This window comes from Dasypus novemcinctus, chromosome 6 (assembly GCF_030445035.2).
Source record: "Dasypus novemcinctus isolate mDasNov1 chromosome 6, mDasNov1.1.hap2, whole genome shotgun sequence".
Classification (NCBI taxonomy): Eukaryota; Metazoa; Chordata; class Mammalia; order Cingulata; family Dasypodidae; genus Dasypus; species Dasypus novemcinctus.
The window spans coordinates 25,881,207-25,908,675 of record NC_080678.1 but is presented as its reverse complement, the minus strand read 5'-3'; the positions used below and the strand labels follow the sequence as shown (position 1 = coordinate 25,908,675).

The window sequence follows — 27,469 nt, the reverse complement described above, 5'->3', positions numbered from 1 at the left end:
GCACCAGTTAATTACAAAAAGCATGCTTATTTATTCTCACAGTGAGTTTAAGAGATGAAAGAGCTAGCGAATCAGGCATTGCATTTCCCCAAAACATCTGAATAGATTTTTAGAAAACAAACGAACCAAAAAGGAAAATAAGGCCAGAAAAGCTGTTGTTTCTCTGCTCAGGCTGGCACAGCAGCAGCTCTTCACAGAGGTAACAGGACAACAGTCTCCACTGGGAAGTCAGCCCCAACCTGGGGTTTCCAGATAACTAACAGAGAGTTTGAGTATCCCTTGATCTCTAATTTAGAGGATAAAAAGAGAAAGCAGTGAAATGTTTGATTCTCCAGATAAGGAACACTCATGTGAATAAATGTCTCCCTGTGCATTAGGAAGAGTTTCAGCCAAGGGAAGTATCTTCTACCCTGGTTAATAAAAGAGTGAACAGACAAAACAGTGAACAGGTGACTCAATTATTTTTAAAGGACCCATTAATTATTAATCAAAATGCTAAAAGGTGAATATCTCACTCCATACCAGGGCTGCTACAACATTGATAATGACTTAATGGTACAAGTTCCTATAAACATAAAGAATATATTTTAAATGTGGAATTTGAGTGGGAGAATATCACAAGAGTTTAGCATTATTGCTATGGGTTTTGAACAAGAAATTTTATACACTTCTATAAATACCAGTCAGTATCCTTCCCTCTCCCAAACGCACATGTATATTATTCACAAGACACTATTAGTGTTTAAAATCCATCCAAGTTTATAAAAGTAGTAACTTAATTCTCAGTACATTTATATTAAATTAAAAATATATACACAACATTCAACATGAAAAATTCTTAATTCCATAATATTGTTGAGATAAGGGACAGTCAGCTGTTAAGAGAATGTTTTAACATTATATGATCTTTAAGAAACCACCAAAATTACTACGATTAGCTAGGAATTATGCTCCCTGCTCACAAAATAGACAATTATGAACAGACAATTTTTCATAATTATTTGCTTCTGTGTGACATTGGGGTTTAGGCATGTACTCATAATTTTTTTTTAACTCAAATTTTTAAAGAGTTTTTCCTCAAAGCTAAAAATCCATAAAAGTTTCTGATCATTTACTAGTGTGTAGGGCCATCAGGCATACTGCACAAGCTGCACACTGTACAACTGAGTGGGTACCACTCACCCAGGCAGCACCTGTCACTGTGTGCCCTACAGCCAGCAGCCTCTAGCCAGAGTGCTAACAGAGTCTACCAGGCCAAGTCAATCGAGTTAGGATAGGTGCTATGCAGCTGGAGGGTTTCAAGGAAACAGCTGTATACTGTGAGAGGCAGGTACTACCTGGAGAACAGAAAGGGTACAGACATAAAACAGTAGTTCCAAAATACTTGCTGGTCATTTAAAACTCAATGGCACATTTTTATGAGGGCAAAGATTTTCAAAGCCAGTTTTCTGGTCAAGTTTATCTTCAATTTTGCCAGACAAATTTACTTGCTGGTGTTGCCTATTTGATTATCTTTATACCAGACATACTACTATTGCCTATTTCGTGTAGCCCTTAAGACACTCTCTAAATCTGATGGCAAAGGATGGCACAGTGATATCTGGATATGGTGTATATCAGCCCATTCATTTGTAAAGCACTTTGGGATGAAAGGTGCTCCCATTTAAAATATGGCTGCGATGATAAAACTGAAGAAAAACAACAGTGAACAGATGACTATTACTTTTAAAGGAAGCATTAACCATTAATCAAAAAATATACCAAGGAGCTACCCAACAGCATTAAGTATACTATACAAGTTTCGGTTCTAGCACACACCTACATTTATGTGTCCATCACAGTCCTTAAAAGCAGTACTTAAAATGTGAATCTTTAACAACCTCCAGAGTAATTTATTGAGATTCATTTGAAATCTACTAATTATGACTTGCAGATGGAGGCCAGGGACCCCCAGACTGTTATCTGTAGGTTGCTGGGTCATCTCAGAGTTGGGACGAACACAGATCCATGGAGGGGAGAAGGCACTTGTCTTCCAGGAGGTCGGGTGAGGTCATGTCAGGCCTGACCACACGACGGCACCTTCCGCTCTCGAGTCAGAGGCTGGAGCCTATGAGAGACTCGTCCCCATGCCCTTTACTTGCTGGAAGTGCCGGGAGTTACCTACAGCACCACAAAACTCAGAATATATTCTAGGAGTCGTTGCCGGTTGCACTGAGGTAGAAAGGTGCTGCTTAGTTCTAAAACAGACCCTCTCTTTTGTCTGGTCTCTTTGAAAACCTAAAGAGAAAGTTTAGATTAAATTAAAGGGGGAAAAAAAAAACCCAGGACGTTTCTGTTGCCAACCCTGAGCAGAGTCCTGGACAGTGACACTTAACCCCAAAAAGCAACTAAGGCACATAAAGCCAAACCCTGACTTTAAGTAACGGTGTATGTGGTTGGGTATGACTGTGGGGTGTGGAGGTTATGGGTGCATGTGGGGTATTTTCTTGGGTAGAGTTCATCATTGTACTTTCAAATTAATGTTAGAATTAAGTCACAAAAAGTTCCTTACAAAGGCCACTAGTATGTCCGTGAACACGTGTTGTTCACGTTCTGTGATGAAGGTAAGGGACACCTGAGGATGTGCCTAGCGATACTGGTAATACTGGTAAAGGTAGGAAAGTAACTGCAATGAGGAGCAATAACAAATATCCCCCCTAAACTTGCGGTAGCATCTTGGAACACTCTGATACTGGTTATATAAAAACAGTTTTGAAATGAATGTGAAGCCAGCAGAATCCTATGACATTTGAGTACATCGACACCGAAAGGCCTCACATGCAACTTCCCCCCTTCCCCTCCAATCCCCAGCAATGCCTTCAGGATAGACCCAGCAGAAACTGCTTCTCTCAGGGTCCACCCACCACAAAGGTGGCTAGAACAGGGGACCAGATCTAATTAGAAAGAGCACAGAGGTTAGCACAAGCTTCTGTATCCTAAGTGTTGGATACCTACCCCAATATCCTTAAACATTTTCACAGCATTCTTCACAAGACAGTATGTGGCACTTTCAGCTGTGGAGAAAGAGTAAGACGATGTCACATGTTGCAGCCAAGGCAAACACAAGAATCTTGATATCCTTAGTAAGAAAGTAGGGGAGGCTAAGGAGGATTAGAGCGAGGCAGCTGACAGGGGTCAAGCTCCCTTTCTGCTACTGGTGACTTGCAAGGTCTCGAATAATTTGCTGCTTCCTTAAACCTCCTTTGTCATCTATTAAGTAAAAGAGAGAGGCAGGGGACAGAGGGAGAGAAGAGAAGAGAGAGAAAGACAGAAAGAGAGAGGGAAAGGAGGGCGGGAAATACCTAAAACATCCATCTTGAAGGGTTTGGGGAGGACTAAAAGAGAGGGCGTTTCAAAATTCTTTTTCAACTACACTATGACGCATGAATGATTCCTACATCAGTGGTGCCAGAAAGAAGACAAACCTAGAGGTCAGAAAGCAAGAGTTCTAAGCCCAGGCTTGGCCTGTCAACTAGCTATGTGACCTTGGATAGTTTCCTCATCTTTAAGTGATGTAATTGGATTAGATTATCCCTAGATCCCTCTGGCTCTAAAAATTACTGATCCAAAGTAGTTTCAGTGATATTCCAAACAATCACTATAAAATGTGGTATTCCCACCCCCACTACACCTGTTATCGAAAGGTTATATAACAGACCACCACCGAGCACTGGCCGGGATATGGAGCAACTAGAACTCTCACATGGCTGGGGGAGTTGTAAATTGGTATAACTACTTAGAAAACTGTCTAGTGGTATCTACTAAAGTTGAACATACATGTACCCTATGAACCCTATTCATAGATACATACTAAAAAGAAATGAGTACCTATGTTCAAAGACATATTCAAGCATGTTCATAACAGCACTATTCATCATGCTACACTGCAAACAACCCAAATATCCATCAACAGAAGGAATAAACAAAATACGCATGCAACATACATGAATCTCACAAATAACATTAAGGGGAAAAAGTCAGACACAAGAGTATATAACTGTATGATTCAATTTATATAATATACAAAAAGAGATAATCTATGATGTGAGACATGGAATAATTTTGTATTTTTCTAAATTTTTAATAACAGGCGGATTTTGGTAAATAACGGTTTAAAAAAAAAAAGTGACCTAACATACCATATACTGCAACATTTCTTTCAGTTCTGGTTATCAGGTATTTGTGCAACTTTTGCAGGTATTCATGCTCCGGAACGGGACCGCTGAAGTTGTGAACAAAGATGGCAGCAGAGCTATAGGCCTCCAGCAAAGGCCCAAGGAGTCTCTGTAGGAAGGTGATGAACTGCTGGTGTTCCTTGGATTGGCTCACCTGAGAGTGCAAGTACAGGAAAGGAAGTCAGGGGAAAGGGATCTAAGAACAAAGCAAGCTGACAGAGAGCTATCTTAGGAGAACCGGGAACATGAGAAGATGGTCATTCACGCCAGCTTCACATGAAAGCAGCCTACTACTCCCTAGGCAAATAATCTCTGGTGAAACAAGTGCTGGTTTAAAAATGCATTCCTTATTGTAATCACTCACTTTTAGAGCATTTGAGGATTGCATTCACTAAGTTTGTTGAAAAGCCTGCCATAATGGAATGACATAATTATGCCATATTGTCATCATTGAAAATAGCTGGCCCTGAGGGAGACCCTCCAGGGTTTGAAGCCTGGGTCCAACAGTCATTCAAGTGTGCAAAAATGTCATATGCTAGGTCTGCAAAACCATCTCTGCCTTCCTCCCACCCCACTTCCTACCTCCCCCACATGGCTTTCAGCCCACAGCCCAGCACTGTGGGGAGTGGATGGCAGTGGTAGCAGGGGGCTTGGTTCCAGTAAAGCTCTCACTGTATATCCCCTCAATGAAAAAAAACTGCAGGCTCATTTGAGCCCCTATGGAGTGTGGAGTGTGGAAACAAAATCATTACCCCATCAAGAAACTAACAATACCCTACATGGAAAAAGAGAGAAACTTCTATATGTCATTTGGAATCTCCGGAAGCTACACCTTCTGACTACTCATGTGTGCATATGCATGTGTGTGTTTATGTGTGATCTACTTAGGGTATTCAGAAGATGGGCCATCTAATTTCGAAATTACAAATTAGACAAAACTGAGTTTTCTATATCAAAGGCAATAGTCTTTGAAAAATCCAAATTTTCTCCTGTAATAGGATGTTTTAATCAAAGGCAAAGAGTTTCATTGTGTGAAATTTTGGGAAGGAGGGCAAGACTAAGAGAAACTCAAAAACCAGCAGGGGAGGGAAGAGGATTTGGTTCAATGGATAGAGCGTCCACCTACCACATGGGAGGTCCGGGGTTCAAACCCAGGGCCTCCTGACCCACGTGATGAGCTGGCCCATGTGCAGTGCTGATGTGCTCAAGGAGTGCTGTGCCACTTAGGGATGTCTCTTGCATAGGGGAGCCCCACATGCAAGGAGTGTGCCCCGTAAGGAGAGCTGCCCAGCACAAAAAAGTGCAACCTGCCCAGGAGTGGCACCGCACACATGAAGAGCTGACACAGCAAGATGATGCAACAAAAAGAGACACAGATTCCAGGTGCCGCTAATAAGAATACAAGCATACACAGAAGAACACACTGAATGGACACAGAGAGCAGACAACTGGGGAGGGGGGAGAAGGGGAGAGAAGTAAATAAAAAATAAATCTTGAAAAAACAAAACAAAACAGAAAAAATACATCAGCGAGGAACAATAACAAGCCAATGCCAGCTGAGTATTAGTTTCTCTCCATGCCTGGCAAACTCCTTTGCTTTGTTGATGACTGAGCTAAAATACTGTCTCCTTAGGACTGGGCACATGCATGAGTAAAAAGGTATGTACTTGGGTATTCTGGTGAGAGGGTTGTGAAAGGATCACCTCTGGTGTTCATCTCCCTGAGTTTTCAGACTCATTTCCTTTTCCATATACCTAGGCCATGTAGAACAACTTAAGGTATTAAATGAATTCAAACACTTTGAGTGTTTTTACTAGGAAGAAAGTACCACAGCTGGTTCATGGGTGCTTTAGAAATGAGTAAGTCACCACAACCTGAGTTTATAGGAACCTCATAAATAGTGGCAACATAAGCCTCAACTCATCACTGTAATGCCCACCAGAATTCTTCACCAAAGTACCTTCAGGAAGCAATCTCGCTGCTCTTCACCAAAATCACTGTCTTCATCTTCTTCGTCACTTCTCCAAGATAAAGGTTCTGGAAGTTTCTTGTCCCACTGCTGCTCAGCAAGACCTGGACTAATGTCTTCCTGATCATCTTGCTATGCCAAGGAGATGACCAACAGTAAATGAAGGTGCACAGGGGCCCCACACAAAGCAGTCCTTTCACCTTCTCTTCCAGACTCTTCTATGCTTAGTCATTCACAACATTAACCACTTTCCTTTCCAAACTCAAAAATCATTTGGGAGGAAATAAAGGAGGAAAGAAGGAAACAAGAGTTGGGGAGAGGAGAGGGTTACCAGATAGATCACATAAAAATACCTTCCCCTCTTCAAAACTGGTCTCTACTTTCCCAGGCCATACCCTCTATACTAAATCTACCAATATCAAAATAAAACCTCAAAAGAAACAAAAATGGGTATGTATAAGTTGCAAGCACACTGGTATGTTTACTATCTCATTTTAGAGTGCAAACTTCTGGACATCAAGGAATCAAATCAAGATATGTTTTAGCATTCTAAAATTGACTGAAGTGACTACAGTACAACTCTGTGATGAAAATGAGAGCCACCGAGTATACACTTTTAAAGAATTGTATAAAACATGGGATTATAACACAGGGAATCCAGGGGTAGATGAGGAACTATAGTTAACAAGACAAATATGAGAACATTCTCTCGTGAATGATAATAAATACGTAATACTAATTTAGGGTGCATATATTGGGTAGTAAGTCAATTTGATATTATTTATAAATTCCAAACAGAGATATTGATTATGTTTATAAACTGGTCTGTTCCTCTGGGTTTGATTGTATTTGACTGTATTAGATTTGGCTTAGCCGTCTGATTAAAATGTTAAGATTAGGGCTTTGATTCAACCGCATCATTAGAGTACAACTCAGTGTTGAGTCCCAGCCCCCTTGGTGGGCTGATAAAACAGACTCTCACATGAAAGTAGATATACAGGAGAAGAACAGAGGAAGAGAGATGGCTCATTAGACACTGCAGAAGTCCTGGGAAGAGAGATGAGCCTCACAGTCTACAGGTGATCTTGTGAAGAGAACAGAACAGTTGAGCCTGGAAAGAAACAGCCCCGGGGAGAGAGACAAGCCTTATGCCAGCTGAGATCTGAAGAAGAAGCTGGGACCAAGGAACCTTAAGAGTATAAAGGAAGGCTAAACCCTGTAGACACTGCCTGCCATTTTGCTTCAATACATGGCCAATGACTTTGGGTGAGAAAGTACCTCTTATGGTACCTTGAGTTGGACTCTTAAGGGCCTTGTGACTGTAAGCTTCTACCCCAAATACATACCCTTTTTAAAAGCCAACAGAGTTCTGGTACTTTGCATCAGCACCCCTTCGGCTAAGTAATACAGGTGGGGGTGGGGGAAAATACACCAAAAGTAAGATACAGGCTTTAGTTAGTAGCAATATTTTGGTAATGCTCTTTCATATAATGTAACAATGTGTCACATCAATGTAAGGTGTTGGTGGTGGGGAGATATATGGGAGCCCTGTATGATGATATGCATGTTTGTTTTGTAAAGTCACAAATTTTACTATAAACTTAGTAAAAAAGATACATTTTAGACACCACCAGTTACATAAAAAGAACTAAAATATTAAACAATCCCCAAAGACACTTACTCTTCCCATTTTTATTTTTCTCCTCTCTTCATCTGAACATGACTATGTATCAAACATAATTACTGGTTAAAATAGAAAATAGAAAAGGTAGGAAAATGAAGAATAAGAAACTAAATAAAAGAAAGCTATTCCTCTTACCTCTGCCACTACGAGAATGCCATACTGGATAAACCTTCCTACTGTTTCATGGCAAACTTGATAAAATGTCTGGCAGGGCTGAAAAGAAAAGGCATTTAAATGTAAATTGTTCTTTACATTTTGGGTTTTCTTTTTTTTTTTTTCTTTTTTTTTTATTAATTTTTTTTATTTTTTATTGACTTTGTAATAATATTACATTAAAAATATATATGTGAGGTCCCATTCAACCCCACCCCCCCACCCCCCCTCTCCCCCCCCCCCAACAACACTCGTTCCCATCATCATGACACATCCATTGGATTTGGTAAGTACATTTTGGGTTTTCTTGATGACAGGAAAGGCTGTACAAAGCAGCTGCCAAATACTTCCGTTGTAATACCTACCTCACTAGTCCAGTCCTATGATTTCCGATGCCCTCCCTCCTGATCAGTACACAGTCATGGTCAAAGCATGAGGAGGGACCCTTAACGTCCAGTGGCAGAGAATCCAATGCAGCACTGCCTACAAGGGGTGCTCCTGAGCCAAATTTTCTCTGCCAAATGGAGTAACCTCTCTGAAGGACTGCTTGTCAGGCCTCCTACCACCAGTTTCTTTTCTTTCTAAGACAATGCCCTTGCAAAAGTCATTTACAATAAATACTATACAACAAAAAGGTGGTGGATGAGGAAACGCAACATTCAAATAACTGAAAAAGACCCAGAAACAGAACAAGGACAATTTTGGGAGCCTAACTTGCCCCTTCCCATGTTGCCACCCAAGGTCTATGCAAAACAGATTCTCTATTAGGGCCACCAATACACCACAGACGAGGCAGGATGTAGATGGGCACTGTATTAATAATACATGTACTTAGAAATACCTCAAGACATCCGTATAAGTGGAAGAGAATATTATAATTTCAGTAAAATCTGAATTCTACCTGTTGACTACCCGGGGGAAAAAATCTCTCCATTGCTTAATACATATTCCTCATTATAAATGTCTAGAAGTGCTCGGATATATAACGAATGCTTATTTAAATGACAAGGGGTTATAGTGCAGTGTAACATTCATAAAATGCTAATTAAAAATGAAAATTGGGGTTCATATTATTGTAGAAGGTAAAGCTTAACATTCTGATGCTAGGCCTTAGTTTCCTCATTTGTAAAAAGAGAAAGGGTTGAGCAGGTGATTTTTTTTTAAACTGGGTACAGATGCATTTATTAAATAATCTTTACCACAGATAGTTGTTTAAAAACACACACAGAAACAGCACAGCCTCAACATTCATTTCGCTTTTCAAGTACCTTGGGCTGCATGTGGGGAAACCCTCTCTAGAACAAAGCTGAACTGATTCAAATCAGCTGTTTCCAGGCACCTCAGCTTTTGACACATATCCAGCTCTCAGGGAGAGCAGCAAAAAAAGCTAATTTTATATTCTCCTACATTGTCAAATGTTTGGGTGACCCACAAGTGCTCAGTAACTCTGGAGCTGACTGACTGCTAATGTTGAGCTATCTGTCCTATAACCCTGGCAAGCTGCATGAAGGGGTCACTGGAGCTGGAGCAGTGACCAAGACTGAAAACTATGATAGTAAATGATGACTGGTGGCCCAGGAGTGGAATATAAATCTTCGGTAACAGGCCAAAAATTCTCTAAAGAGAAAAAAGCAAAGGTGGATTGTATTTTCATGAAAAGGTTCAAGGAAAGAACAATCTGGACATAAAAAGAGGCAACACTAAGCAGCATTCACTTACAAGCGATATGGTGCCTTCGTTAGAGAGCAGGTAACACAAGCTGGCAGCCTTCCGCACCAGCTGCTCCTGGCTAATCAGGTTGGGAGGTGCACCAGCAGACCCTCCTGAGCCCCTCTTGTTCAGAACCGCATAAAGGCTGCAGGCTAAGGACACGAAAGCATCAGTGAACCCTGGGAACTCTTAAACTTCCACGAAAAACTTCACCTGGCTCTGATAACCAGTTACCTTAATAGATTTTCAACCTCGAAAACAATGACCTGCATTCAATGGCGACACTGAAGTAAAGCCCTTCAAGATCAATTTCACATGATTCTGTTTAATCCCAATTCCATCAAACACCTTCCCCAATGGCATTTGCTCCAACCTTCTTCTCCATCATCTTTTTAAATTTAATTTTAATTATCTTTTTTAAAAATTAATAAGTCACACAAAATGTTACATTAAAAAACATAAGAGGTTCCCATAGACCCCACTCCCCACCCTCCACCCCCATAATTTAATTGTTTTTTTTTTTGAAGATACATAGATCACAAAAAATGTTACATTAAAAAATATAAGAGGGTCCCATATTACCTCCCACCCCCCTTCACCCAACTCCTCCCACATCAGCAACCTCTTTCATCATTGTGGCACATTCATTGCATTTGGTGAATACATTTTGGAGCACTGCTGCACCACATGGATAATAGTTTACATTGTAGTTTACACTCTTCCCCAGTCCATTCGGTGGGTTATGGCAGGATATATGATGTCCAGCATCTGCCCCTGTAATATCATTTAGGACAACTCCAAGTCCCGAAAATGCCCCCACATCACATCTCTTCTTCCCTCTCCTTGCCCTCAGCAACTACCAGTGGCCACTTTCTCCACATCAGTGCTATCACAAACTAGCCCCTTTACCCTCTTCACTGTCATGTGTATTTCTCATCTCAGTAATTAGACTTTAAACTTCTAAATAGCAAGACACCTGACCACTCCTCCTACTATGCATATGGTAATTCAGTAACTAGCCACTGAATAATAAAATTAAAAACAAACTACAGTGATAGAGCAGTAGATTACATTTTCATTAGAAAGCTGAAAACATAGCAAGCATCCCCTCCAACAAGGGACTTTCTTCTAAACTTAGGCAGATACTGCTACATGTGTTAGGCCCTTTATTTTCCATGAAAATAACTGAAAATATTTCAGGGCCTGACATACCCACAATGGCCTCCATGACAAAGACATGGAGCACCCCATTGCTGTAGAAGTTGAGTTCGAAGACAGACGGAACTGTTGTGCTTGGAGTAATAAAAAACTCATCATTCCTACTAGTATGGGTGATTGTAATGCAATTTCCCAACAGCTGTATGGCATGCATGACTACATCTTCAGAACTGCCTGAGAACCCCAGGTCAAAATCACGAGCCAAGACTTCCTCCTTCATCACAAAGAAGTCTTCCACCAATGTGGAGAGATCAATTCCCTAGAGAAACAGACAGAAATGGTCTCATGAGAGCAGAAAACCTACCTTCCAAAAGGCTGAGGGGCCAGCATTCCAAGGACATTTTATTTTGCCCTGGATTTCATAAGCTCACGGTTGGCACATATAAAAATAAGGCCAGAATGCCAATGCAGAGCGAGCTGGAAAACTCCTTAAGCTGGATCACTAGGAACATCAGGGAAAGCTTCCTCATGCCACAGAACACTCTAGCCTTAATACATGATATGAGCACATAAGATTACCAAGGGAAGGGGAAGCCATCTGAAAGTAGGCTGATTGCAAATCCAGCAGAGAACATTCTATTCATTTTTAGCAGAAATCTCCCTCATATTAAATAATTGACAAACATTTATTTGGTGCCTGTCCATGCATTATGCACCAAGTACTAGGCTTGGTGCTGAAAACATGACTGTGAACAAAACAGACACAGTATCTTCCATCACAGAGCTTAGTTAGGCAAGTGCACTGTGGGAGGCTGGGGAAGTGGGTTGTAAAATACAAATCGAATCACTTGGAAATTGATTCGAGTCAGCGTACTGACCACAGGTCAGTGAAATACACCTTATGATATTAACTATATTACCCAAGGAATGCCTTATTGTTACATATCAAGAAGTCTGATATTTTTTTCAGGTAGATTTCTTCTCCACCAGGTTTTAGGCTCCTGTGAGCAGGGTCCTTAGCTTATATTACCATTTATGGCACAGCACTAGCCAGGAGTGGACTAAATCTATCAGTGAATAAGTATCTGAGTAGCTAAGAAGCACTCTTGTGCTGTCTACTTAACTCTAGGTGACAAAAGAAACATACCTGCCGGTGTCTGTAGAGGAGCAGACAGGCCACAATATGTGTTGACATAATGGCACAGGCTTTGCTAGCAGCTGGAAAGCAAAAGCAGAGTTTCAGTTCCACATTTGTTTTATAGAGCTGAAAATTTTGTAAAGTACCTAAATCTTCAACAGAAGCATTTAAAACTAAAAAAGTCCTCTAAGGTATTTCCCATGACCGTGATTTGGCCAAAAGAAGTTGTAACATTAAACCATCTTCTGATACAACGGAACCTCATTGGAGATCATAGTTCATCAAATAACAGAATTCCATCCAAGAAATGGCATTCAAGCCCAGCCAATAGAATTTCATTACTGAATGATCAAAAGACACATTTATTGAATACTGAGACCCAAAGCATGAGCCTGTTCTAAGAATTGTGTGGGGTGTTCCATTTCTGTGCATCTTGCCTTGTTCCTGGCTACAGTCTGGTATAATCTATAATTCTACCTCACTCTTATTGCAGGTATTCACCACCATACCAGGACGACAGGGTAGTGGAAAGAGAAAGTAGCTTTAAGGTCAGAAGGAACTGGGCTCAAATCCGAACTTCTATACTAACTAGCTTCATTACTTGGGGCAAATGACTTAAATTCCTAAGCCTCGGTTTCTTCATTGGTAAACTGAAAACACTACCTAGCTCATTGGGCTGTGTGAAACCAAAATGACTGGGCTGGCACAGTATCTAAAGAAATGGGTACTCAGTATATTTGCACTTCCTCTCTTCAACCTAGTCCAGCAGTGGGTAAGAGGTTGGTTGGAGGCGGGGAAGAAGAAGACAGACATCCATTTGAGAATGGCTATAGTCCATAACCCAACACTTTGAATTTATAGAGAAATACAATTGTATAAATTAAATATGAGAACATCATGGAGTAATTTGACATGAAGATATTTATGTATTTTCTAAGAGATGACAACTAATTCATGGATACTTCACTCACAGTTGAAGCAGTCTCCAGAGTTTATATATTTAAAAAGTACCAAGTACCATATTTATAGCCTTTAAAAAGAATTATCAAGAGTCTTTTAAAACATGGATAAATGCTTACATTATAATGGAAAATAGCACAATTCACAACTGCAAAACATACTTTTAGAGACTAGACTACAAGCCCACTGGTTATTTGGGTGGTAGGGTTTTTGTGACCTAATTTATCTTTGCTTTCCAACTTTTCAACAATAAGGATCGGTTAATTTCAGAATCCAGATTTAAGCAGGGAAGAGATGCAATCAGATGTGCTGAAGAAAGAATACTCTGACCCAGCGTAAAGTAAGAATAGCAGCAGTTTGGGTGGAGGGGGCACACTAAGGTAAGGAAGGTTTTGCAGCAGTCAGGCAGGAAGTCTGATTAGGGACATGGTGCTGGGAATGGCAAGAAGGAGATCTGGCCTGGGCAGGGTACGGGGCAGCCTAGTAGAGCCATGGGATTTTAAAGTGGCCTCTGCACAACATTCCATAATGCTGTAATATGGAATCAAGAAGGCTAATTCTGTACTCAACTGACAGCTCAGCTCTCAGTCACTCCCATTTTAATTGTTTGTACAACTACCCCACTGAGAAAAGCATATACTCTGTGAGTACAGAGCCATTAATTATTCAATTTGTATTTCCCACAGCTAAAACAAAAATTAATACATTATAGTCATTTAATATTTGCTAACAAAAATAAGCATGAGGTTAGAGGGGAATCAGGCACATAGATATTATACTACAAGCTGGTTCAAAGGAAGAAATTCATGGGCAAAAAAGGAAACACATCATTTGACAATACTGTTTTCTAAAAAGCACCTACTAAGCCTCAGGCACCCAGGGAGGTGTTTTACCCATATGATCTCAAATCCCCAATGTATCACAATGGTGATAACTTACCTATCACCACCCAGGTAATAGGTGATAGAACTAGATCTGGAACCCAAACTCAGCAGATTCCAAAACCTATATGGTTTGCACTGTGCCATGCCAAATCTGAATGGGAGGATCAAAGAGTTTGCTATTTTACTTACTGAATAGAATGTGCTCTGCTAGATTTGCAATCAACCTTCTTCGGAAAGATTCATCTGCTGTATTTCTGGACTCATTCATGGAATTGTCTGCACCTTCATAAGCAGCATCATTGGGTCTGAAAAGTTTTTTCAAATTGAAAAAAAAAAATCAAGCTTCTATAAATTCACTCTTTTACAAAGCATATGGGACTATATGGGACTAATCTGTAAGTTACTGCATGTTCTAAATGGTACATTATTTCCAAAATCCACTGACAAAAAGAGCAAGATATCGCATTTAAAACATTTCCAAAAATTCAACACTTCCATATATTAAAGGAATATTCCATTTGAATTCTAGAAAATTCAAATAGCAAGATTCATTTGTACATTTCACTTATGCACAATGTGCATAGGTTACTACAAAAAACAATTCATTTCAAACACTCAAAAGCATAAACCAAACAAGAACGCATATTTGAGTCATAAAATCCCTGACATGTTATAATGCAAATTATCAAAAACCTCCGAACTAATATGAAAGCAAGTAATTTCAATATCCTTTATCAGACCAACTGAGGAAGTGAGGAAGTGAAATCAAGGTCATGCACGTTCTTAATCAGGTTACCTGTTTTTCTATACAATGTAAGAAACAACAGACATTTGATAGTTCAGTTAGGTATTAAAAAATTTCCACAAATCTCACCTTGATGGAAGTATAGCTGGTAGTAGTGCTTGCTCCAGAGAAAGTGGAGCTGGCACAGGTTTCTGACTTTGGTTTTCCAAATATTCCTAGTGGGGTGGGGGAGGGGAAAATAGCCATTTACTCTTTCATATCAACATATGAAATATAATATGATCTTCAAAAACTAAAAATGGAGTTGTGTATAAAATGGGCCATGCAATGGAGCATGAGAAACAATTTCTGTATCCTAAAACTAACTTCAGAAGTCAAGAATGATTCATAGAATGCAATTTGGAACTTAAGAAGGGCTAATTCTGTATTCAACTGACAATCAGCCCTGGGGTCACTGCCACTTGAATTGTTTTTGTACAACCATCCCGCTGAGAAGAGCATAATATGCAGAACCATTAACTATTCCATTTGTATGTCCCACAGCTAAAACAAAACTTTAAAGATTATAGCCATGAAAACTTATAGACATAAACAACAAGATGATGTAGGCGGAAAAATATTTAAAAATTAAAGGAAAAAAAAGAACTTTTCTCACATCTTCATGAAATGAACATTTCTAATAATATTAATAATGATCATCAACTCAGCCATGCTTTTTAAAGGGAATCTAGCAGCCTGGCAGTCATGTAACATCCAAGAGTCTCAAACAAAAAACAAATCATAACAAGCAGAGAAGCTGTGCAACAGTTTTTCTTTTTGTTTGTTTGATTAAAAAAAAAAAGGTGGTTAGAAATGATGAGGTCCTTAAGGCCAGAAAACATGTAGCTGAGCAGTTAGAATCTTTTAACGTAAAACCAAGAGGTGGAACAGGAGAGGCAGGACCTTTGCTCCTTAGCCCTGGGTTTTCTGCTTCCTTGCATCATCCTTCTAGCTCACCTTTTTCAATTCAAAAATCTTAGCAATTTAAAGCTACACGGGACTCGGGGACCTGTGAGTTCCAGGTTTCTCAATAAGGACCAATCAGTACTACCCCCCAGGGTATGCAGATCTTAGATTCCACACAATAGGAAAGAACATATTCCTAGACTGTCAATTTTATCTCAAAACAAACATCAGGGGAGATATTTTAAAACATTTCCCTAAAACCGTGGGAAAATTGAGGAAGCACTACTCTTGTGAGAGTCATTTCACAGGGGAGAAAACGGGGCCCCGAGTGACAGACAGATGGGTTAGAGCCAGGACCAGCGCTCAGGTCTCCTGACTCCAGGTCAGTGCTTTAACCTAGTTTCATTTCAGCAGATATTCACCTTTAGGGAAAATGGTTGTGCAAAATCCACCCGGACACACCCATAGTTTTTGCGTAACATTCTAATAACGCCTCTTGCTACACTCCAAAGGCTCTCGTTCTTCTTAGGCTTGCCCTTAATTCCAATTATGAAAGAATAACATAATGAGAAATAAAGTTAACACATATTCAAACATTCTGTTATCCAAAAAATAATGTGTATTACTCTTTTTTATGGAAACTAAAGGTTTATCTTGAACAAGATGACATCAAATGGAGAAGGAAAATAAGTATTATTAACTAAGACCTGTCAGAAATGTTTAGCATTAAAAGATGTAATCATGTTATTGGGAGAGTGTAGCAGTTTGATATGGTTATGAATTCCAAAACCAGATATTGGATTATGCTTATAATCTGATCTGTACCTGGCATGTACCTCCACTTGGAGGGTGGGGACTCTTGAGATAGTCAGGGTGAGTGGTAGATACATGGAAGACAGACAGGATATATGTCACAAGTCAAGAGTGCCAAGTCTCATAAAAGACAGATAATAACCCATGTTTAGTCAGTAAGCTGGAAACAATACCTTTCCCAAGACTTCCAAACTAAAAGAGGACAAAATTAATTTCTCTGGAACTCTCACACTGTTGGTAGGAGTGGTATGTTGGTACAACCATTTTAGTATCTACTAAAACTGAACATATATATATATATATAATTTTGACCCATCAACTGCACTCTCAGGTACATACACAACAAAATGCATACATATGGTCATCAAGAGACATGTACAACAATCATCACCAAAAACTGGAAATCACCAAAATTTTTTTCAGAAGAATAAATTGTGCTACACTCGTACACTGGAAAACTGCACAGCTAAAAAAATGAACCAATTATAACACTATACAACAACATGATGAATCTCACAAACCCCTTCTTAAGCAAAGGAACCCAAACATAAAAAGAGCACATACTACATTATTCCATTCATATAAAGTTCAAAAATGGGCAAAACTAATCTATTCTGTTAGAGGTCAGGATAAGTGGTTTCCCTTGACAGGACAGTGATGGGAGGGGAACAAGGGGGGGCTTCCAGGGTCCTGATGATACTGTTCCTTAATCTGGGTGCTAGTTACAGGGGTATGTTCACTTTGTGAAAATTCAAGGTACATGATAAATATTTGTACAAAATATTTACAGAAAACATAACTGCCACTTCTCAAATCAAGTTGTGGCTTCTTTGCCAAGCCTAACTTAAAATCTGCACATGAACATGTAAGCACTGGGTGAGTGCTACCCCACCACATTTCATACAGTGCTTTAAACTTAGAGAGTTCATTCTAACAGCACCAGTCTAAAAGCAAAGACTTTTGTGTAGTCAGTCCTCTTACCAGTTGCTCACCATTGTAGTGACCTTCAATTATCCGATCATAGGAGATTCCCACAGGTATTACCAAGATGTCTGGGATGGTATTGGTGGACAGAGTATCTACCACAACTGACAGAAGTCCTGCCCGAGCACAGGAGGTTTTTCCACTTCTAGAGCGGGTACCTTCCAGGAAAATCTCCAGGAATTGCTGTTGTCGAAGTAGTTCAACTATATGCTAGGATACAAAAAGAAAGTAAAACATGAATTCTAAACCACTCATCCTGGAATGAGCTCAGCAGCATGAAATCCTAAAAAAAAAAAAAAAAACAGTAACTATGATTTCACCACTAGCAGATAGTCACTCATACAAATAATAGTAAGGCAGTTCCTCCAATGCTATCTTTCGATGATAACAAAAAATCATCATCAAACCCATATCTCCAAGCAATATTTACTCAAATTATTCAGAGAGCAGTTTTGGTTGTTTGTTTTTTTCCACCTCAACTCAATCAAATCTTTTCTTCCTCTGAGACAATTAAAACAATGGCAGTAAGGATAATCAGAGATAATACACACCCCGTGGAGTAAAGCTCTATAGAGAATATCTTTCCGTCCATCTGGTGTTTCATCTAGCCTCCGTCGTATGAAGAAGCCCCCAAGCTTATGGATCAGGGTACTATAAATACAAGAATGCATGAATTATTTACAAAGAAAAATATATAAAGAATATTCCAATTTCAAATTACTGAACATATTTGCCATTTGGACATAAACCATATATATTATCTGGGCTGTTAGTGAAAATGTGGACATTTATCTACTTTACATATTATTCATCAGCCTTTAGAATATCACTGCGTATAATGAAACTTTATCACATCTGCTCCAAACTCAGGAGGCAGGTGCATAACACCTACAAAGGTGATGCTATGATTTTAAGAGGAGTATGGAATGCTGCTGAATTTTAAAACCCTATCCAGGATCTCAAGAAACTACCCTTACACATCCTGAAATTTTCCCCATTGCATATTTACTTTAAATTGAATGTGATGTTACAAAAGTTCCTTTAGGAAACTGTTCAAAAAAGTACTGCTCAGAAAGTGTCCCTGTGAAACAGCAATAATCCTATCAAACTGAAAACATACATAATCACCTTCCTCAAACACAAAACAAAAATTTGTTTCATTTACATATACATAGGAATAAAACAATTATTTTCATAATACCTCTACATCACTGATGAACTTCTATATGCAGAAGAAATTATCCAATACTTCAGTCAACTTTTCCAAACTCACAGCCTCCTCTTCTTTACAAATTGAGTGAAATAATAATGTACATACATATATATACACATAAATATATGTAAATATATATACAAATAAACATATAATATAAATATAGACTCTTAGTGTCTTCTATAGTCAATGTAAGGGGCCACAATAAGATGTCCCTAAAGCTTAATATCACTCTTTGAGAGTGAATCTGCAAGAAAAATTCATAATGGATGAGACGAGCCATCCACAAAAATAATCCACTGTGAGAGTTGGTTTGTAACTGTGTAGACTGACATATAACAAAAGAAAGCTGCAGATAAATAGGCTAGGCTCTCTATCGCCTGTCATGTCTGAAGGAATGATGAGCTAAGGAAAGACTGGCAAAAAGATCATGGAAGGGGAAGTTGGATTATGAAAAATTATCAGTATTTATAAAGCAATTCCAAGAGACCTGAGTTGGGGGCCAAACCTGGAGGGAATGACTATATGAGTTATTCAGAACATTAGAGGCAAACTATTATGGGGCAAGGCTCCTTTAGAGCCCAGATGGAATACTCCTCTTTGTTCAAAGCCTATGCCTACCAGCAACTTTCAAGTGACTAATTCACCTTCTCCAGTTTCTTAAGAGGTGCCCTGAAAGCAAATATATCTATCTTCTAAGCCTGGGAAAAGAATGTCTCATCTGAAGGATCATATCACAGTATTACAGGTAGCTATTCATCTATACTCCCCATGAGATTATATGATATTTGAAGGCAAGGACTACATATCTTGTTCACGACATCTACAGCACAGCTGGATAAATACCGGTCACCTGCATGAATGCACGGCTTCTCTTCAGTAGGCCACATAAGTCTGGTAAACTACAGAGCTCTGGAAGCCTACAGAACTCTGAGTCCAGGGATTAGGAAGGGCTCCTTGGACCATGAGGCTGAGGACCAGACTTCACAGTCTGCAGGCCCTACCTTCACAACCTGCCAACCCACTGGCCTTGCCAATCTCCGTCCAAATTCATCCTCCCTTAATCACTCTCTCCCCACAGAACTGATCTTAGAGATGCTTATGCTTTCAAATTCTAAGCTTCAATTTCCCAAATCAACTAAACCTATTCCTCAATGACACGTGGTTGGTGATCAGCCCTATTATCTACCCAGTTTCGTAGGAGTCGTCCTTACTCCTTCCTGCTCCTTTGAGCCTCACATCTGGACTAGCACTTAGGCTTGTAAATTCAACTTACTAAAAATGTTCAAATCTATGCCCTCCTTTTCAGATCACTACAATGCCTTTAATGTATGTCTTCATCATCTTTTGCCTGAACTATTATAATAGAGTCAGAGTTGATCTAACTCCCTCTAATACAGAATGACCTTTCAAAATGCAAATCGGAACATGTTGCTCCCCAAGTACAGGCAGAATCCAAACTCATGGCTTAGAAATTGGTTTGATTTAGCTCTCACTACCCTTTCAGACACCACCTTCTGCCTGTGACCCTTCCTAATGCAGCCTCCATTCCAGTCTTACTGAACTTCCATCATGCTCTGCGTCTCCGTACCTTAGCACCTACTGTTGGTTCTGAATGGAATGTACTATATTCTCCTGAAACCCTCTAAAAAAACATTTTCACATTACATTGTAATTATTGTACGTCTCTACCTCTACTAAATTATGAGACTGAAGTCATAGATATGTTAATTCTTACTTCTTATATCTTTAGGTCACCACCTCCGCTGCATCTCCCCCCCTTACCCTCTGACCCCATTTCCTCACTCTTGAGCCAGGGATGGTAATTTGCTATCCTGCTTTTTTAATTTGATAAATATTGCCTATGAAGTTTAGGTATTTGCCAAGTATCCCATATAAAACAGTTAAGTAATGGTTATGTCGTAATGCTTTTTGTACTTTCCAAATTTTCCACAATCAACAACCTGATGTCATCTTTACAATAACATGTATCAAAAGACATAATGGGGGGAAACGGACTTGGCCCAGTGGTTAGGGCATCCATCTACCACATGGGAGGTCCGCGGTTCAAACCCCGGGCCTCCTTGACCCATGTGGAGCTGGCCCATGCGCAGTGCTGATGTGTGCAAGGAGTGCCGTGCCACACAAGGGTGTCCCCCGCGTGGGGGAGCCCCAGGCGCAAGGAGTGCGCCTGTGAGGAGAGCCGCCCAGCGTGAAAGAGGGTGCAGCCTGCCCAGGAATGGCGCCGCCCACTTCCCGTGTCGCTGACAACAACAGAAGTGGACAAAGAAACAAGACGCAGCAAATAGACAGCGAGAACAGACAACCGGGGGAGGGGGGGAAATTAAATAAATAAATTAAAAAAAAAAAAAAGACATAATGGGAAAAAAATTCAAAACACAATCTTTTCCATACTTAAAATTTCAAAATAAGTTGATCTTACCTGAAGATGGGGATATTGAGATTATTGCCTGAAGCAATGTATGGTGCTTTGATGTTATGGCAGAAAAGAACGAAAGTGAGCAGTAGGTAGTCAATATGGGATCTATGAACTGGTAGAAATATAAGCGGCAAATTCATCTAGTAGAGGGAAAATGCCAAATATAAAAGTCAAATGTAAAGTTTAATCACACTTTGCAATTTGATATTTTAGTTAGAATCACTCAAATATTAGCTAATCAGGAGCTCTTCTTTTTAAAAACACTTTCTAGTAATATGGACTTCTTTAAATTTAATTCTTATATAACTAAAGAACAACAATTAAAAAAATAAAAATAAATGAGCTGGGGAAGAAGAATAATTGAGAGTTCTAGTTGACCCTTTATATCTTCTGAGAGGGAGTCCCAATCATGAACAAAAACACAGGTTTTGGAGTCAGGTTTGGTTTGAAATCCTGGGCAACTTAGTGATTAGGTGTTAACTTAGAATAATTCTTAAGATGTACTTACCAAATCCAGTGGATGTGTCATGATGATGGGAACGGGTGTTGTTGGGGGGGGGGGAGAGGGGGGGGTGGGGGGGTGGGGTTGAATGGGACCTCACATATATATTTTTAATGTAATATTATTACAAAGTCAATAAAAAATAAAAAAATTAAAAAAAAAAAAAAAGAATAATTCTTAATTTATCTCAGTCTCTTATTTCCTCATCTGTAATATAAAACAGGGATTGTTTTACCTGGTTTTCAAGGTTGTTGCAAGGTAACTTACAAAGGGAATCGCTCATAGCGCTTGCAGATTCCCTTTTTCCCACTTCTCCCCAAATACACAGATACTGCAGTTATCTTAACTGGACAAAACCTTCCAGATGGGTTGGAAGGACAACAGTACACAAGGGAACACAGGGAAAACAGAATGACAGAGTCACAAAAATTCTTGCCTCTGTTGCAGATTTAACCATCTCAAGTTGACCTTTATGAATTTGAATGTTCCAAAAGAAGCTGTTAAATAGTTTTAGCAGCACCCATCCAGTCAGTCTGAAAGAAAATAAAACGTATTTAAATGTGTGCACATACATTTATACACACAAAAAATAAATATAGGTGACTGTTGTCTGCTTAAGTTTCTTGATCCTACACCTAAGAATATCTGTAAATGGACTTTGTGCATGTACATACTTGTGAACTGTGGAATTAAAGAGCTCATTTTACATATATATTACTCATAGAAGTATCTTTTAAGGACTAAAATCTTATATTTCACTCTAAACACACACTTTATTCTTCAGAAGCAAATGACCAAGTGGATATACTTAGGTGAGCAGAATGATTCCTCTAATGCACACAAAACGACTGCCTTTAAGAAAGGGATACACGGAACTTGGCTCACAACTAGTTTCTGAGAACACACGTCAGCAGTAAGAGGACAGCTGCTGTCATCAGTCAGCAGGGCTGAGGGCACTTGAAAGCCTATCACAGGTTACTTTGCATGGAACTTGCATGGGACTAAGAAGAGAAGTTGCTGCTGTTAACATCAGAGCACGTTAATACATCTTTTGGACAAAGAACACTGTGCTAGGAAAGTAAAGTTCAATGGTTTTGTCTTGTTTGCGCAAAACAAGATGGCTTTTGTGGAAATCTTTTTGTATCGCCTTTTTTTCCTCCCATAAATCAATAATATTTTTATTTCATGGAAATATAGAATTTAAAAGAGGATAATGGCAGGAAAACACATTCAAAATACAATACCTCATGTTCATTCCAATTTTGCAAACATAACTAAATAGAATTTATAGGAATCACCAGTTTTCAATATTTTTCTTGCTTTCTGGGATCATTTATACTCTAAATTTATTTTTATTATCTTTTTTTTAAAGATACATAGATCACACAAAATGTTACATTAAAAAATTTAAGAGGTTCCCTTACACCCCATTCCCCCACCCCCCCATTCCTCCCACATCAACAACTTCTTTCATTAGTGTGGTACATTTATTGCATTTGAAGAATATATTTTGGAGCACTGCTATACAGCATGGATTATAGTTTATGTTGTAGTTTACACTCTCTCCCAGTCCATTTAGTGGGTTATGGCAGGATATATAATGTCTTGTATCTGTTCCTGTAATATTATTCAGGACAACTATAAGTCCCCAAAATGCCCCCATATCACACCTCTTTTTCCCTCTCCCTGCTTTTAGCAACTCTTACAGCCACTGATCCATGAGCCAGTGGGATCTAAGCCCCCTCTCAATTTAGAGGTGGAGCGGCATTGCCATCCCAGGATCTTCAGGATGGAGAACTAAAATATGGATTAGAGTGGACTTACTGGTATTCTAGTATAGAATTATTGTGACTCTAGCAATGGAATAAATTGTGTTGTCTTTTAATACCTGATCATTGCCGGAGAGATGGTGGCAACCATTTCTTGAAGGATCCTTTTGGCTTTCTTTTTCACTTTGTTGGTAGCTTTTGATTGCTGCTGAGCAGAACCATCAGGACTTAATTCAGCAGCCACTTCTGCAATTGCCTCCTGTACTCTGATTTGAAAACAGAAAGATAAACAATGTAACTGGTTCTATGCTGCATTCTGTATTTGGTATTTTCTGAACTGCAGCTATAAATCACAAAACAAAATGTACCTTCTCTTTAATACAGCATAACATGAGAAAATAAGTTTATAGTTAAAAGTGCTTTCCTGGGTGTCTAGTAAATATTAAGAATATTATATGCTTAAATCAATGAATCTGTGAAGAAACTGGAAGGCAGACTAAAGAATTTAATTCATATTCACTGGGTGACAACAATGTGCAGGGACCTAATGATGCTGTGAGACACAAAGTTTGATTCTAGAAGAAGGAGAAAAAAAGATTATTTATCCCTTTAGGCATATAATTCAGAGATATCCAAAGCCAGCTGCCAAAGTCATGTGATTTTTCTTTTAAAGACCTAATTTACTTTTCATTTACATTGTGATTCCATTAGTAGAACGACAATGTAAAACACTCTAGGAGGGATCAAATAGGGGTATAAATATTTGCAAATGTTCTCCAAAGCAAAACAATAATTTTTAAACATCACTGCTAAAGATCAAAACAGCACAGAGCAATAAGCAGTAAAGTAAAAGGGAAGGTTTAACACAGTTTTGTAAATCTCCCACTTGACTTAGAGAAGAAAGCATAAGGTTAAACCTCCTTAAACAATTTCTAATATCCCAAGTACTAGTCAAAATGTCTGGGTGGAATGGAAGGTTTTTACCAAAAAAGATAGTGTCAAATAATTGTGTTTTTCCCACTGTTGCTACTGATTTTAGGCTGGTGGAATACAGTAAAACTTAACGTGCCCCAATAATTCTTTCATGCAAAAAGACAAATTCTACAGGGCATGGATACAAAAATGTATTGATACAGTCAAATCTATCCCTTGAAATAGCATTTATTTCAAGCTGGCCAGGAATGTTTTCATAAGTAATTGACATAATTATTACATCTCCATCATCAACTGTTCACTCACTCATTCAGAAAATAATTATCGAGCATCTACTTTGTGACATTACTGTCCAAGCCCTGTCAACTACACAGGGTGTCAAATCAGCCTTTCAATCCATCCCGCAGTTATCGTCAGTGATATGAATAACATCCCCCAAATCCAGGTAGAACTCCAACATGGGCCACACCAATGAGGTGGAACAGAGAACAACATTCACCCAAACTCCCACTCTAGTGCCTAAACTTCATAATGATTCATTTGTCCACCTCATGTGAGTTCAAGTCCATCTCTCCCATTTCTAAGTAAGCTCCTCCAAGAGCAGGGCAGGCTTATTCTCTGTACATTCTAATGATAACTTTCTCGTACAAGAATTTGTGCGTAAGTACACAACAACTGTTTAACAAAAATATAAGACACACTTCTCTTTCGCCTGTAAAATAGGAAACATAGTATCTCAAACACTCAAATTACTGAGAACTTAACAAAAACTCTGGAAAAAGGATATCCCTGAACTCCACTTTGCCTCTCATACATTAGAAAGGCATTAGGTTATTAATCCATGAAACAAGACTGCTATTTCCACATGGCACTGTTCAATAAAGCCATCTGTTCTGCCTTTCCTTGGATTCCTTTGGAGCTTATATTTTAACATTTGAAAATGTAAATACCTACTGAGACAAAGTCCCAGAGAAATTAAAGGTTAATAAAGGGAACTATTTCCCCACTCCCACTCCTACCACCCACCCCCTCCCTCTCTCCCTCCCCACCATGCCCTTAAAACAGCATCCCCACCCTTACCTACTGCTGTTCAGTACATTTTCAGTCACATTGGTGGCAAACATGCCCTTATGGACATCTCGTTCTTGAACAAAAAGCACATAAGAAAGACGTCTTGCAAGCCATCCTCGGTGCCTACAAAACAAAAACGATTTAGCAGAAAAGAACTCTAGGGACACCTAAAACAAGTTGCTTAAATTATACGGTTGTTTCCCTCCCATAAATACAAAGTCTAATTTCATCAACTCCTGAGGTTTAGGGTTCTCCTATAGCAAATCTTCTTAGTAGTTCAGGATGCTATATAGCCAATTTTATTCATAATTTCTTTCATGTATTCTCAAAATTTAGACTTGGAATTTGTGTATATTAATACATTGAACAGTGCTGCCTGGCCAAATAATAAGCTGAAGATAAAAGCAAAAGAAATAAAGACGCCTGCCTTTATTAATACCATAAAAAAGGCAAATATGTTGAAAGTTGTAGGTTACGAAAAGATAAAGTTGGAATTCTTTCCCTACCATGAAGGGCAAAAAATTTTTTTTATTATAGTATTTCTTCCAAGACAGTCACTGACTTTCAAATTGGCAAAGCTGACCACGTGAGAGAAGTCAAGATAACCAAACGTTTGTGCTATGGGTTTACGAAGCCACAGCCTTTTTTTTTTCCTACCCTCACATTCAACATCAGGGAGAAGCAGATTTCAGAATGCTCAAAACCTTCATTAGGTAATGATTTGAAACCATTTGCAATGACTATATAATGCTTCATTATCATTTCCTTTTTGATGGCACTCATAGAGCAGATGAATTCAAATATAAATTCACTAATTCTGAAAAGATCCAAAAAGGCCTTGACTGAGGAAAAGTGATGTGAAGAATTGTTTATGAATCACAGGCTCCTTCATCTCTCCTTCCTATATTCTCTTTTTCTTCCTCCTTTCCTTTGTCTCAAGCCTTTGAAAACTTGGTCCAATATGTTCAGTTTTCAATTACAAACTCTTTCTTCAGGGAATATATTTAGTATTATATTGGAATGTACAAAGTCCAAGATCTCTATGAAATTTTTTTGCAAGTGAAGACTGAAAGCACTGCTTATAAATTTGTGAGTGTGAGTATGAGTGAGTGTGTGTGTGTAAAAATGCTTGGGCTTTGCCTCATGTAACACACAGAAGGGCTAAAGAGCCAGCTCAATTGCAGAGAGAGCTCACTACATTGAATAGCAGTTTCAATGACTAAGCAATACAGTGCTTAGTCAATGTATCACATATCATTTTTCTTAATTGCCTCCAATTGAGGGCAACAAATGAACCTGTTGGCTTTATATGTAAAATGTCTACTTATGTAAAGAAAAGACACTATGAAACTCCTTTTCTTAGGATCTTAATCACACCAACTAAAAGGAAAAAAAATTAAATCAATGGACAACAGTGTCTTTGCTCTTCTTTAAATTTAAAAAAGAAACAAGGGTAGCCTGGGAAGGGCAAAAACAATGTCCCCTGACTTTAGTTCTATTAAAACAAAAGCAATACACTTCCACCCACCTGCCCCATGGGATCTAAGCCCCTCTCAATCAGGCAGGGTGGGCATCACCGTCCCAAAATCCTCAAGATTAAGGAATGAATAAACATAAGGGGAAAAAACAACTATAGACTAAAGTAGACATTATAATTCTAGCAATGAAGAAATTGTAACATTGATATAAAAGCAGTGGTCACCAGAGGTTCTGAGGGGAAGGAGAGGGAAGAACAGGTGCAACACGGGGGCATTTTTGGGACATTGGACTTACTCTGCATGACATCTCAATGAAGGATACAGGCCCTTAAATATTTTGTCAAAACCTATAAAATTGTGTTGCGCAAAGTGTAAACTATAATGTAAACTACAGTCCTTGGTTAGTACAATGCTTCAATATGTGTTCATCAAGTACAACAAATGTACCAAACTAATGAAAAATGTTGTTAAAGTGGGAAAGTGTTGGGGGGAGGGGAGGGGATACATGGGAATCCCCTATATTTTTGATGTAACAGTTACATAATCTAAAGATTCTTTAAAAATTAAAAAAAATTTAAGCTAATACATACACGGATTTTTGTAATACTCTTTTATGCTCTCATATCAACAAAATGTAAGAACTAACATCAGAAAGGCTTCAAATGTAAGGATTTCTCGTCTTAGATCAATTTTTCATAGAGTTTCA

At 38.9% G+C, this 27,469-nt stretch overlaps 1 protein-coding gene across 5 annotated transcripts in view; it reads right to left on the bottom strand.

Annotated features, from left to right (window-relative positions):
* Positions 1–735: 735 nt before the first annotated feature.
* Positions 736–27,469, bottom strand: part of GPAM (glycerol-3-phosphate acyltransferase, mitochondrial) — a 54,335-nt gene continuing 27,601 nt past the window's right edge. For all 5 annotated transcript variants that reach the window (XM_058298437.1, XM_071215675.1, XM_058298436.2 and 2 more), the window contains 17 exons: positions 25,295–25,408; positions 23,401–23,547; positions 21,949–22,045; positions 21,014–21,150; positions 17,909–18,008; positions 17,355–17,567; positions 15,983–16,096; positions 14,745–14,830; positions 14,060–14,175; positions 12,036–12,106; positions 10,943–11,207; positions 9,740–9,882; positions 8,003–8,080; positions 6,175–6,315; positions 4,179–4,368; positions 2,995–3,053; positions 736–2,277 (listed from right to left, as the gene is read on the bottom strand). In XM_058298437.1, coding sequence (XP_058154420.1) covers positions 2,161–2,277; positions 2,995–3,053; positions 4,179–4,368; positions 6,175–6,315; positions 8,003–8,080; positions 9,740–9,882; positions 10,943–11,207; positions 12,036–12,106; positions 14,060–14,175; positions 14,745–14,830; positions 15,983–16,096; positions 17,355–17,567; positions 17,909–18,008; positions 21,014–21,150; positions 21,949–22,045; positions 23,401–23,547; positions 25,295–25,408 — 2,188 coding nt within the window. In that variant the 3' untranslated portion in view covers positions 736–2,160. The remainder of the gene's footprint in view (positions 2,278–2,994; positions 3,054–4,178; positions 4,369–6,174; positions 6,316–8,002; positions 8,081–9,739; positions 9,883–10,942; positions 11,208–12,035; positions 12,107–14,059; positions 14,176–14,744; positions 14,831–15,982; positions 16,097–17,354; positions 17,568–17,908; positions 18,009–21,013; positions 21,151–21,948; positions 22,046–23,400; positions 23,548–25,294; positions 25,409–27,469) is intronic.